Source organism: Haliotis cracherodii, unplaced genomic scaffold (genome assembly GCF_022045235.1).
Source record: "Haliotis cracherodii isolate W230 unplaced genomic scaffold, xgHalCrac1.p SCAF_10, whole genome shotgun sequence".
Taxonomy (NCBI): domain Eukaryota; kingdom Metazoa; phylum Mollusca; class Gastropoda; order Lepetellida; family Haliotidae; genus Haliotis; species Haliotis cracherodii.
In genome coordinates, this window is record NW_027266265.1 from 28,058,004 (window position 1) to 28,071,095 (window position 13,092).

Here is a 13,092-nt window from a genome sequence, read left to right on the forward strand (position 1 = left end):
GGATTTGAAACCCAGAAATTTCCTGACTTTGCTGCCATTGAATACTTTCCATAAGTTACATATATATCCATGTGGCATTAGGAATGGTAACAAAATATTGGATCCAATCTTTATTGCTTTTGATTAATACTAATCATAAAAAAATATTTGATTTAGTAAATTTGTCCTCGTATTCTGCAAACAAGGCAGACTCCATTTTCATGGAAGCATACAGTCAATCAAAATATCATGTAAGCATGCGAGACTGCAACGGAAAAGTGCCGATATCTTTTTGTATCTTCAATGTCGATAAGCATCGGTTTCAAATTTGTGTGTTAAGATGTTTTCCTGAGTCCTAAGGCAGGACAGGAAAGGGCTAATGCTATAAGATGTTCCAGTATTTTGACAACTATTGAGTTGGTATCCACTCTTTTTTTCAATCAACTTGATTGGACATCTATTTCTGGCATTCTTTCATTGAAATCAGACTCAAACCAATAGTACAGTGGTGAACGGGCCCAGGTTGTGTATCATAATAAAATTAGGAGAAAAACATTATGTGTTTTGAGCTTCATGGGTGCATCTTCCCAAGGCAAGGGAGTTAACTGACTATAAAAGTCCAGTTTCCACAGGTAGCAGGCGATGTCAACTGTGGCCAGGGAAAATACTGTAATAGAAAGGACATACTGGATACTGTGTGCAAAGCCACAAACACAATTCCTCATAGGTGTTACTCTCTCATTCTTACATTCACTGCTATAAATGCAACAGAGACCGAGTTTAACTTGGAAAGAAGAAGTTTATTACTGTTTTTGTAAACCTGCATCACACAACTATTCAGACACATACATTCTTGCCTCTCTGCAGATCATTCACGGAAGGAATAACAACATACACAGTATGATAGTTTTGAATAAATACAAATTGCATTAATGTCCTCATCAACATGTTCAGCTTACAGCAAAATTAATAGCCTGTGATATAATACAGAATCCTCTAATAAAAAAACCACATGCTCTTAACAGACTGAATAAAGCTGCCTTTCAGTTTCATATAATTCATATTGAGCCATAACATCAGTATGATACATGGAGGCTATGTACAGCTGTCACTGGGTGACGCGGGCAGGATAAGACTTCAACAGTGACACGCTGGCTCTATGTCAACAGCAGCACAGTAAACAGATCATGCCTGTAGATTGGGTGGGCTTGCCACACAAGTGACAACAGCATGGGCCAGGCTTAGCATCACTGGCATGTAAATTCATATTTCATATATCTCGGGTGATCATTAGCCATGGTGTATCTTTACATGAGACATGGTTTCATTGGTTATGTGGGAAACCCTTTACGTTAAATTAAACCTCAAAATTCAAGTACTTTTAAATTAAAATGCACAAAAACAAATTGAAAAAAACAAAACTTATGGGAACACATTAAAGTACTCAACATTAGAAAAAGAAGAATATTTTATAGACGTTATCTCTGAAAATCTACCAGTCATTGCTAGTGGAAACAGAAGATATCCAGACCTACTGACCAAGTAATAAGGGAGGTTTGTTTTGGCTAATGAAGTTCTTTCCCCTTCATTGAACATCAGTTACAAACTCACTTCTTACAGCAAAGTAGATAAATCATGAAAAGCTAAAACAAAGGGGGACTGTTGGCCACTTCAGATCTGTTGGGAGGTAGTTTGCGATGAAGATATTTGCAAAATCTTCTCATCACCATGTCCTCAACATGAGGAGGCTAAAGTGGTATTTTCAAACAGGAAAGAAAATCTCTTCTCCAAGTTTGATGAAATATATTAATAATGCTGTAATCCAAACTATTAAAAATGACCCTAACAGTCTGAAATGTCATTTCTTATGTATGTATTGAAAACTCTGCTTGTTCTTGTTGTAAGTACACCTGCATATTTTCTGGGAGTGATGCAGTGTTATTTTTTTTGTTTTTATCATCTATGTATTTTACTACATGATACAGACTAAGGCTAGAAAACAACAGGACATACAACAGCACTTGGAGCAAAGCTATCTGCAGACAGCTGCATGCATGTGACCACATAAAACCAAATAGGTCAATGGATACTTTAAAGCATTGACACCTGCAATAGGTCTAAACCATAACCAATTCCACTTGTTAGAAAAATAAAGAATATTTTTTTTAAACGTTAGATTTTACACGAACATTTTACTTCTAATTAGGTGGAAAATACTGAATAATATCAGTATGCTTTTGATATATTTTCTAAATTAAGACTGGATAGATATAGACATTTTCATATTTGGTAAGAACATACGTATACATCATTTTTTGGCAGGCAATTTAATATTTAATAAAATGTTATATTTTCATTCTAAAATTAGAACTGATGTACAAATAAACAAGAGGTAGTATCTCAAGTTTAATCCCCAATTTTTACATGCAGTGTCAAGTCAAATGCTTATCAGTCAAAGGCAACAAATGTCAAATACAAACATGTCACGAGAGCTGAACATATCAGCAGGACATTTACTTCCACACTAGAACATGGTAACAAGGAAGTCATTATACCTAGTCAGTTTAACAATATGTCTTCAAGTAAGTAACACAGGACGGAGACTGCAAAAGTAAAGACAGAGTATTGCAATCACATAAGGTTGTATGGGTGGACAAGAGAGGGCTGTGCGCAGGTCGCAAGTGAGTGGGCCGTGTGCCTAGATGACTTAGCACCAGTTTTGTCTGCAGTGATGATGTACCTTGTAGTATATTACAAGTATGTACACACATTGGCTGATGATGGCAGTAATACTCAATGTTCTATGTACAACTTGACAAGCAGTGGTCAATCATAAGCACCTTGGTAATCAGAAGAGCATTTATAAGCTGATCACTAAAACATGATTGGTTAGGCTGTATCAGACATGATATTCTGTTTGATTGTTCATAAATTCATGTATTTCAGTTTGGCATAAACTGTTAAATGCTTGATGAAATGACACATCAAATTCAATGACTTGACTGCTGTGTCCAAGACTAATAGCAATGCCGATTCTGTCTGATGTCTGGGTAATCACATTATGCTTGTGGTTGCTCCCTTTCTCCAGCAACAAGCAGTTATTCGATGACATTTGCGTCTCTGTCAATCTGTCGGGGGGACAATCATTCTTCGGGTTTTCATTATTTTATTCAAAGCCAGTAAATCTCTGGTCTACCCATGCAGCTAAAATAATTCATTAGTAAGGATAGACAGCTAGGCTTAATTGTCAAACTTAGACAAAAATATAACTACAAATTTGAATATATGTAAAACATTAAATACTCCCATAATAAATATGAAACATAGAAATATCCTGTAAAATCTTAATCTTTAAATCTTGCATTAACATGATAATAATACAATATAACCCTTAAGAAATTTCAAGTAGAAAAACTCTAAAAATTACATGCTATTTCCTTGATCAACATTGAGACTGCAATAATAACAATTCTAGTAGATAATGAACGTTAAAAATGACCCTATGAACCACATCAACAAATTAACAAGGGGGTCAGAAGTGACAGATGTTTCAACTTCTGAACACCATGACTGTGAATTGGGAATTTGCCAACTATATACATAATACACTGCATATATGCCATTGTTTTGACACGCAGAACCATTTTAACTTGACAGTAACATACACAAGAAAAACAAACAATACAACAGAAACTGGAGCCTCATAAAAGTTATTTTTTTGTGAGTTTTTGTTTTGCTGTTTTTTTTCCCCATGGCAGTTCCCACATTTTAAACATATACACAAGTGTTAGATACCATCACTCTCAACTTAAACTGCAGCAAAGGACATTAACTTTCAACCTGAACAATGACTATTATTTTCCATATTATTCATCTCAATATACATAAAATACAAACATGATAAAGGTGTATAAATAACAATATTGATAATTACAAATTCTAATATACATAAACTCCTGGGGATATTGAATCTCTAAACAAAGGCGGGGAGATGTTTCACCGGTAGGGCATGGACTTTAGAATTTCCTCTGGCCGATGCGGCCATTCATACAACCAGATGGACGAAGGGTACGGTTGCGCTGGCTCTGTCGTTTACCCAGAGACTGATACTCCTTCACCTTGTTAGATCTCTCTATGTTCTTCTTGCTCATATGCTTACAGTTCTGCAACCGCTGTTTTCGTTGAGCGAACTTAACATTTTGAACATGTGCAAGCATCCCTGCACGTGCAGCTATGGCATGTGGCCTGCGTGGAGCTTGGTGTACCATCTGATTGCGAGTCCTATGAGCAACACTTTCGTCTTCCATGTCTACATCACTGGAAGATTCTGATTGGTTGCTAAGTTCACCGGTACTGTCACCACCGTAAGAATTATATACAGACATACTTGGGTGTTCAATTAGTAAGTTTTCCATGGGGCTATCAGCTACTCCTGTGTTTCTTTTTCTCCTCCCTGTAAAACAAGGTGGTGGTGTTAGAACCCAACTTTCTACACGTATACTGTTTCTATTACATAAAACAACATCACTGGAGTGAGATGAGGGACTACAGCAGCCAGGGCTACAGGGATTTTGCGAGCTGGTACTCTCGGGGTCGGACGGACAGCTGCTGTCCCCCTCAGGGATCTCCACAGGTACCCTTAGTTCACAGTGGTGAGGGGGAGGCGGGCACTCACCCCCCTGTTGCTGCTGCTGCTGCCTGTTTTCACCTTCATCTGGAAAAGGTCAGATAAAGTCTAACAGTAACAGATACAAGCTCCACATCTTCCATGTGCACTTATCTTCCAAACACTTAGTTCATATCTTTTTAATACTACTGTTTTCTTTGTCTCACAGTATGAATTTAAGTTAAAGATATTGACATTACTCTCCATTTCATCTTCGTTACTGAAGATTATTTTCACAAAAAGTCTGTTCATTTTGTATAATCAATTTTGCAATTAAGAATTATGTAGCTAATGTTTATTTGTTAGAATCTTACATAAATTTCAGCATGTTAACTATCACATCACCAAACACCAAACATTATAAGTTAGTTCTAGTTAAACCACTGATAAACATACATTTGTCCCACTAAAATATACAAAAAATGTGACAACAATGAATGTTCTATGACAGTCAGAAAACAACTACACTTTTCAGTACACAGGATGAAAAACAAAAAGAGTGAAAAAATGTTTGTAGTTATCTAAAACTGTGAGAAAACAAGCTAAACACTAGTACAAAGAGATATGTAGAAATGACCAGATGTGAACAAGTGCACAATTTGAATAGGGATGTGACACGGGAGACAAGCAGCAGCAGCAGCAGCAGCAGCAGCAACAGCAAGCTAAATGGGGGAAATACTAAGGATAAATTAGGTTGATCATCCAGGTCAATACATTGCGTACATCAGATCCACACCTTTTTATAAGTATTGTACAAATAGCCAACTAGTCTGAAGCAAGAGTAAAATTTCTTCTGGTCTAGTAAGATCAGCTTATACACGTATCAAAATCTACTGAAATTAGTGAAAATACTGCCAAAATACAAGTTCGGGTTAGTAGACTAAAATGTTTTTGGCACAAACTGACTATAACAGTGACTAAACATCTCTATGAACGACCAAATACTGGCCAAAGTTTTGAGAGAAAAATATGCTTGAAATGATTTTGAAAAATCACTTTTTCTTTTCTGTGTTTGAATGAATTTCTTTAAAATTTCTGTTACTTCTTTGTAATTTATAAAACTAAAAGTATATATATTTCTCCTTTATAGATGAATTATGTTTATGAAATATCTATATGTGTAGATCAGATGTGCACACTACAATCACACAAAAAACATATCCTACAGTGCAATATCTGTAGATCATTATTGGTTAATGTCTGATATTTTTGTCTCACAAAATGACATAGTGCATCAATGAAATAAGCAGGACAAGTGAGTCCACGGAGACTGAGTGTTACTTTTGACAATCAGTCATACTCTACATAGAAGGATCAACTTACAGATAATATTATGCTGCACTGCAGGATTCATGTTCTTGGTATGAAATTACAATCTGGGAGTGTCCAGGTCATACAGAATCATTTAATGTTTAAAAAACGGAAGTATTTCACTTTCCTGATTTTTGATGTAGTGAATGTCATGATCATAGTGAAACTCATATTCACACATGAATACCAAGAAGGAAGCTACAGTCATTTCTTCTAATATAGAGACGTTTTTTTTCCTGAATATGATTAAGAGTTCCATTCTTTCATGAAAATACTGTTACAAATTTGAAATATTCCTTACAAAATATGATGTAGGGAGATTAATACCAAGAAAAGACATGTTAATTGTTGTAAAATGCACCTTTAACATTATGCTTTTAAGACGTTTGTAAAACAAAGGTAGGAATTAAGATTCTATTTGACCTGAAGCCCATCTAGAGAAATGTGAGGTGTGGCTACCATGGCAATTCTAGAAGCAGAAAGCAGGAACAGAGGACAATTTCCCAGCCACCTTCAACCATGTAGTCTCTACTTACTGGAGGACTTTTCTGAGGATGGGAGATCCACGACTACCCAGCCTAATTCAGCATCACGCGTTGGGACATCAACTTCCTTCACTTCAGTTTCGGGCTCAGTGGAGGAGCTCCCAAAAAGTAGGCTGGCGACACCGCTGAACATCTTTCCTGCAAGTGACGATCACAAAATAAATATCAAAACTGTTTCAGCAGTGACGGTTACAGTCTTGTTTTAACTTCGGACTGATGTAATAATAACACTCAGCAATAGAAATTGGCACTGGTCCTAAAGTCCTTGCCAAACTGTCCAATAGTTAAGGAATAAGGACGAGTAGAAATTTGCCATGTTTAAGGGTTTTGCTGTATGCTTACATAATAAGGACTAGTGGACTGAAATAATAATCTTATTGCCATTAGAACCTGTCTCATTAGTCTGTCTGACAGACCCTGATACAAATACAATGTATATCAAATACAATGTATATCAAATACAGCCCATGCAAGTCTATAATGTTTGGCAAGTCTAGATTACTGCAGTATCTGAAAATGAAGAGAGTCTCTGGGCTACTTTTTATTAAATTTTTATTAAGTTAATTTAACAAAAAAAAAATTCTGTACGATATGTTCATTTCAGAGATTAGATGTTAGTCTACTGTCTCAGCATTGCTCAATGAATACAATACATGTAAATCCCCCCCCCCCCCCCATCTTTGTATGAAATTATAGTTTGACCTTGGTAAAAGTCACAAAGTAGCCAATATGATGTGTTCAGTTGAAGATATGTTTACATTGATCCCTTTATAAGTCATGACATTTTCGTCAAAAACAATGAAGCTAAAAGGGTGATTTATTTCACGATAAAACATGGTTCTATCATCATGATTAATGTGCAAAATATAAAAAATAAGTTAAATACCACCTTATGTAGCTGCGCGATAAATCACAAAAAACAATGAAGAACAAGCACTGTTTATTTCACAATAAAACATTGTTCTATCATGACGTCGTTACTGAAGATTTGAACATGCCCTAGCAACTTGATGATGTCAAATATTGGACGACATTATTTTGACAGGGAAGTGAAAGGGCAATATAGATAAACGCAATGCTCCAATGATGGCATCCAAAGTGGAAGAGATATGATTGGTATTGAGGAAAAGGGTACAGATATGGAAAAAGAGGTGAAAATTATGAGAATATCCAAGAAATACCAAACTTAAACCCCCCCCTGTTCATAAAATGAACTTGTCTGACATTGCTGAGGTTGTATCGTATTCAGGGAGTCACTGTTGTTTAAACACGGGTAAATATTTTTAGAGCTTGTGCATTTTTTTAACATCCCTCTAAGACGATGTACAGGGTGAAATCTCATTTGAACATCCCCTTGAATATTATAATGCCAAATTTCATTATGCCATGTAACAGCATACATTTCTTATACAGTTGAACCATGGAATTGAAGAGGTTCATAATGAGGACAATCAATGAAATCATATTATTTCCCTGCTTTCCTCAATGAAACCAGAATTATCTTCTTGAAGGTTATTTTTCAGAAATTATACTGAATTCAGTGATAGACCAGGAATAATCTTTTTGAATAAGCAAATCCATATAACACACATACTCCTCTAAATATTACAACAGAACCAAATAAAGAGTTAATCAAAAGTTAGAGCACTAAGTATTAATAATTTAGTAATATACTACCTGTGAAATATTTCCTCTCTTGCTTCTGTCAGCTCATTTACACAATAGAACTTTTCCCCCCACAATATACACTAGACATTCTGCAACATTGACAGGTGGTTGTGTAATACGGTAACGGGAAAGAGTTATTTCCCTTGCATCGCCAACTTGGTGTCCGTGTAAACAATGAAGGAAAAACAAAACTGCCAAAATAAATCCCATTGTCTTGGTGATGTGCTATCGGTGTGTGTATCCCAATGAGTTGGAATACTAACACACAACTGAGTCGTGTATTTCAATGACGAGAATATTGACAGAATTGGTTATGACAAATGATTACACGTACTGGGAGGCAATTTGAAGCCAAGCCCAACTGTCAACCACAAGAGGCGGTTTAGGCACTGTGCAGTGCCTTTTGTCTCGTCGGCATGCATACATTTCCTCCCGCATTACAACTATTTACTTCGGTTTGTCCATAAACCAGATCGTGGTTGCATGGCGTGTACGTATTATTTAAAATATGACGAATTGCGGACTTACGAACTCGAGGCATGATTATGAATGTTGATAGTTCAGCACGAAGAGGGACCGCTTCCACATAATGACCTTTGACCTGCTAGTGCTTATCGCGCGCGCCGTTCATTATTGTCCATGTATTTTAAATCCCAAACAACTTCTCGTTAGACCTTAAATATTCTGATGAAAAGAGTCTGGGATAACTACCCGGATATCTTAAAATTAACATGAATGTTGATTCATATCAAGATTTGATCGTAAATTTGTGTTTAAATTCCCGAAAATATACCTGCCATCCCAGTCATTTCTTTCTAAATGTTATGCGACGAGTAATTAACAGAATAACTAAAATTTTAGAGCAAAGCAAATAACCTACTGGGTCTCTTGGTGAATACTGCACACAATAAATGGTGAAACTGTTCGATGTTAATTTGTCGAAAAGGAGAACGAATAAGCCTTTAATACTGGGAATATTTGGACTGTCGATATCGGATAGCCTAATATCGATATATCTACCACAGGATTTCTGTTTGCAAATCAGAAATAGGTATTTCGTCCGGCTGAATACGACTTAATTTGGCTACATAACTAAAATATATTTGTATGTAGGGCGAGATCAATCATCTATGACGGCTGTCATACTGTCAAACGAACTGTGGGAGTGGCACCTGCGATATTTTCAAAAACATCCCAGAATGGTTGAAAGTAAGATGGATTTTCCTGAACAGAAAACCACATTTGGACCTGATAACAATTAATTCATACTAATATCAATCTTGAACGGCTGCCAATAAGCACAACCAGAGGAATATTGCTGTCCACATTTGACTATTTCAGATTGCTGACCTTGAGTCCTGAGAACTCACCTTGGCTCTCCGAATTATTCACTTGAACCTTCAGTTTTCACAACATCAATACACTTCTTAACAGATTAGAAACTAAGCTCAACGATATGCATTAACAATTTCGCACAAATATCTTTCTCAAACGGATATACCCTTCGGACAAACTGACGCGGAGAAACGAATAATGGAGGAAGGCCGTCCGCTTGGTAGCTGTGAACAAAGAAATTTTGGGAAATGATGACTGTGCGTCAAGTAAATGTACACTTACCTTGTGTGTAAGCTCTTTTTTTATCGATGCTTCAATATAAGTTTCAATCTAAGCCTCAGGAGAAGTTTGTGTAATGTATTTTGGTGTTAATGTCGCTCTCTGTCAAAAACAGCTGATCGCGTCTAAGCAGAGCAGTCGCGAATCTGTGTCGTCATCTTCTGTTTACGTTGAGCTTGGCAGATTCTGATTGGCTGTTGCGTAGGGATCACCTGTCAAATATGGACATCTTATGAATATTAATGAGGACAACGTTCCCTATAAGGCAATATCAGCGCGTGGTAATGTTTATATCACGTGCGAATTGGCTGATATTTTGACAGTTGTGGCTAATACCCGGATGGCTGACCCAGCGGTCACTAATGCTTGACGATGTGATTCGGCAGTCATGTTTACTAACACAGGCTATTTTTATAGCTTGCATGTCAGCAATATCTAAGCTGGCTTTTTGCGTATTATACAAGCAGGGTGACCGACGCAACTAGTGTCATTTTGACAGTGTTTTTTTTCAGATTAACATTAATGTATATGGTTCAACCATCCTGACCTCGATGTGCTGATAAATATGCACCTGGGCGGGGCCCAATGTTTCGCTGTTGTTGGAATTTTCTTTTGCATTTTGGTAAGAACCGACTTATTGTTCAGTGTTACTATAGTCTAGGTGAAAAAATACGTTATTCTGCATTGGGACAAAGAAATGTTACCCGTTTGCCGAAAATTACATCTATTAATATCAACACAAGCCAACGCACTGGCTATTTTAAGCATTTAGCTGGCTCAGCGAAACGGCTGTGTCGACCTATTTCAGCCAATCTATATTATATTTTAAAGACACGCGAGTGCGGGGGCTATACAATCAGCATATGGGTCAAATCCCTTTATGTGGGTCGGGAAGCTGACAGATCAATAATAAATTCTACAGGAAGATTTCACCGTCAACTGTTGCACGTAGCGCAGCCAGTTAGGTATTTCAACATATAGGTCATTCAATACATAATATATATATAGTTTTGTGACCATTATGTGATTGCGAGCTTGGGTGTCCGTGACGGCTAAAGTCCAGTCCAAGTGTCACGTACACCTACGTAGGGGAAAGGGGCACCTTACATAAAAAATGACATTTATAAAAAATGTCATGTCATTTTGCAACGTAGGTTGGTGGTGTCCGTGTTGATTTGAACTATATTCAGTGCTGACATTTTGTGTACAATAAAAGGTTATACGGGCTTCTTGGTAGAGGCTTGTTTTATTTCACAACGTTCTCAGGGCTCGCAGTACACATTCTCCTATCAATATTAACAGTAACACCTTCGTATGCCCCACTCTCACTCTTACTTCATAAAAAAGAGTATTTTAGTATAAAAAAAATGTTATGATTGTCTGTTATTACTGATGAATGGAATAAAATAGTTTTATATTGCAATTGTATAAGACGTTTCGATGTAGACCTCGAGAAGATAAGTTGTTTTAATTACAGTATTAGAAGCTACTTAAAATGTCGCTATACAGTTGTAAAACATAAGTTGATCATTCATATACTATATATCATGTCATTACTAAACATATCCATTTTTTAAACGCCAGTCGAAGATAATGTTGTCACATGTCACAATGTCATATGTTGTTATTTAAATCCATTAAAACTACACTGTGTTTGTATATCCGTCTTGAGCCTAAGACTTGACCCGCATCTCGACCTCCCTTGATAAATGGCAGGTCATTTGGGTTCAAAGAGCAACAATCTGATATAATTGTTTGCATTTAATAATGTCGATATAAAAGTGAGATTTCCAACCAACTCTAACATGTCTGAAGAGACCACCATTTAATGTCAGGGAGGGTGTATATTTCGCTCGCAGATTCAACTATTTTCGCACAAAATCCAGTATGTCGAGCGAAAAAATGTTGTTTTTTTCAATAAGATCCAAGGACACACAAGCAGTCTGACATGTCAAGAATGACACAGTTGACACACGTGTTTCCTCAACTACATGACGGTAACGTTTCAAACAACCCTGAAGATAAGAACTGTTTGTAACACCCCGTGTCAGTTTCATTTCCCCAAAACAGTTGTTAAGAACAAATTGTCCAAAAACAATGGCTGTCAATTCAATTGAACTTCATCTGGTGTCAATTAAACGCTATACATGCTGAACAAAGAGATGTGCATATAGCTAGTTAGCTAATAGCAAGATCATTTTCAAATTTCACATCACCAAACAACCCATGCATATCTTTCCACGTCACCAAAGCATGCATGCACATTTAATCCACACCACCTAACAGATACCTGGTACATTTTGTTAACATACAACAGGACATGAAGCGGGTGGACACGGATACGTCTGCTATGGTTACATCTCCGTTGTTTGTCAAGATTGAGTCTTCGATATACCACGCAAACGAACTTACAAAACATCCTATTTTTCATATCAAATGTCATGTCATGACAAAATAACTATATATAGTCATATGAAACAATCGGATGTTCTTCGATATCTTTTGGATTAATTCATATAATCAATAACTATTGAACATGTTTAAACATTTAATTGTCTTTAATTTATTTCGTGTATCAGTTAGTTTTTGAATATGATTATGGTTGTTTTACATTAGTTCACAAGTTCCTTAGATCTAGTGAACATAATAAAGGCAATACAGCTGACGCTACTCCTTACCGTGCTGGTGCTTGGTGCTGTAATGTTCCGAAATACCTGGAGAGTTGCACCCAGTACAGTCCGCCACGAATGGACCTGACCGGCAGCAGTATTTATAGTATATAGTCAGTGTCGACTCTCGACGGCCTTGCTGACGTATATGTTTTTATCGTTACCTTGATATAACGATCTGACGACAGCTCTAGCTGGACGGGGTATAATTGTCAGCACAACATTGTCTATAGACGCGAATGAGAGTGTTTATGTAACAATATAAAGACATCATAAACCAGACCGTGTGCACACACACACATTCTATCAAGAGATATTTTCAAATAAAGAACTGTGTGATTGGAGAAACAACTAACATTTGTGTTACATGCACAACAATATAACGTAGCTGAAGTCAGTGTTGTCTGTGGCTAGGGTTGTGAGTAGGCTGTAGATGCGTGTGTTTCAGAGGATAGACGGTATTGTCCTGATAGCATGTGTGATATAGTGTCGAGATATAGTGTATACCGCCTTGCCTCGGATGTCGACATAGTTCTTGGCATTGTTTGGTTTGCTATGATGTATGTGGACCTGGTGCTTTGGTGACAGGCTTCACTTTTGAGAGAGAGAGTTTGAACAACTATGTACATTTGGCTGGCTT

At 36.8% G+C, this 13,092-nt stretch overlaps 1 protein-coding gene across 3 annotated transcripts; it reads right to left on the reverse strand.

The window, feature by feature from the left end:
- Nucleotides 1-772: 772 nt before the first annotated feature.
- LOC139454236 (tumor protein p53-inducible nuclear protein 2-like) lies at nt 773-12,520 on the reverse strand. 3 transcript variants are annotated; one of them, XM_071235840.1, is made up of 4 exons: nt 12,462-12,520; nt 9,787-9,995; nt 6,493-6,639; nt 773-4,432 (listed from the first exon to the last, which is right to left on the reverse strand). In XM_071235840.1, the coding sequence occupies exons 3-4, from the start codon at nt 6,632-6,634 to the stop codon at nt 3,996-3,998; spliced, it is 579 nt and encodes a 192-aa protein (XP_071091941.1). In that variant the 5' UTR covers nt 6,635-6,639; nt 9,787-9,995; nt 12,462-12,520; the 3' UTR covers nt 773-3,995. The 3 variants fall into 3 exon arrangements, with proteins under 3 accessions (XP_071091941.1, XP_071091939.1, XP_071091940.1); XM_071235838.1 differs by having other exon boundaries at nt 773-4,693; XM_071235839.1 differs by lacking the exons at nt 9,787-9,995; nt 12,462-12,520 and adding an exon at nt 8,179-8,251 and having other exon boundaries at nt 773-4,693.
- Between the last annotated feature and the right edge of the window lie 572 nt (nt 12,521-13,092).

What these genes read in the sequence shown, in the direction of transcription:
- LOC139454236 (XM_071235838.1), bottom strand. Translation starts at nt 6,634, where the DNA reads ATGTTCAGCGGTGTCGCCAGCCTACTTTTTGGGAGCTCCTCCACTGAG. An exon ending in ATCCTCAGAAAAGTCCTCCA is followed by an intron (nt 4,694 to 6,492) that starts GTAAGTAGAGAC and finishes GACCTTTTCCAG; the next exon opens with ATGAAGGTGAAAACAGGCAG.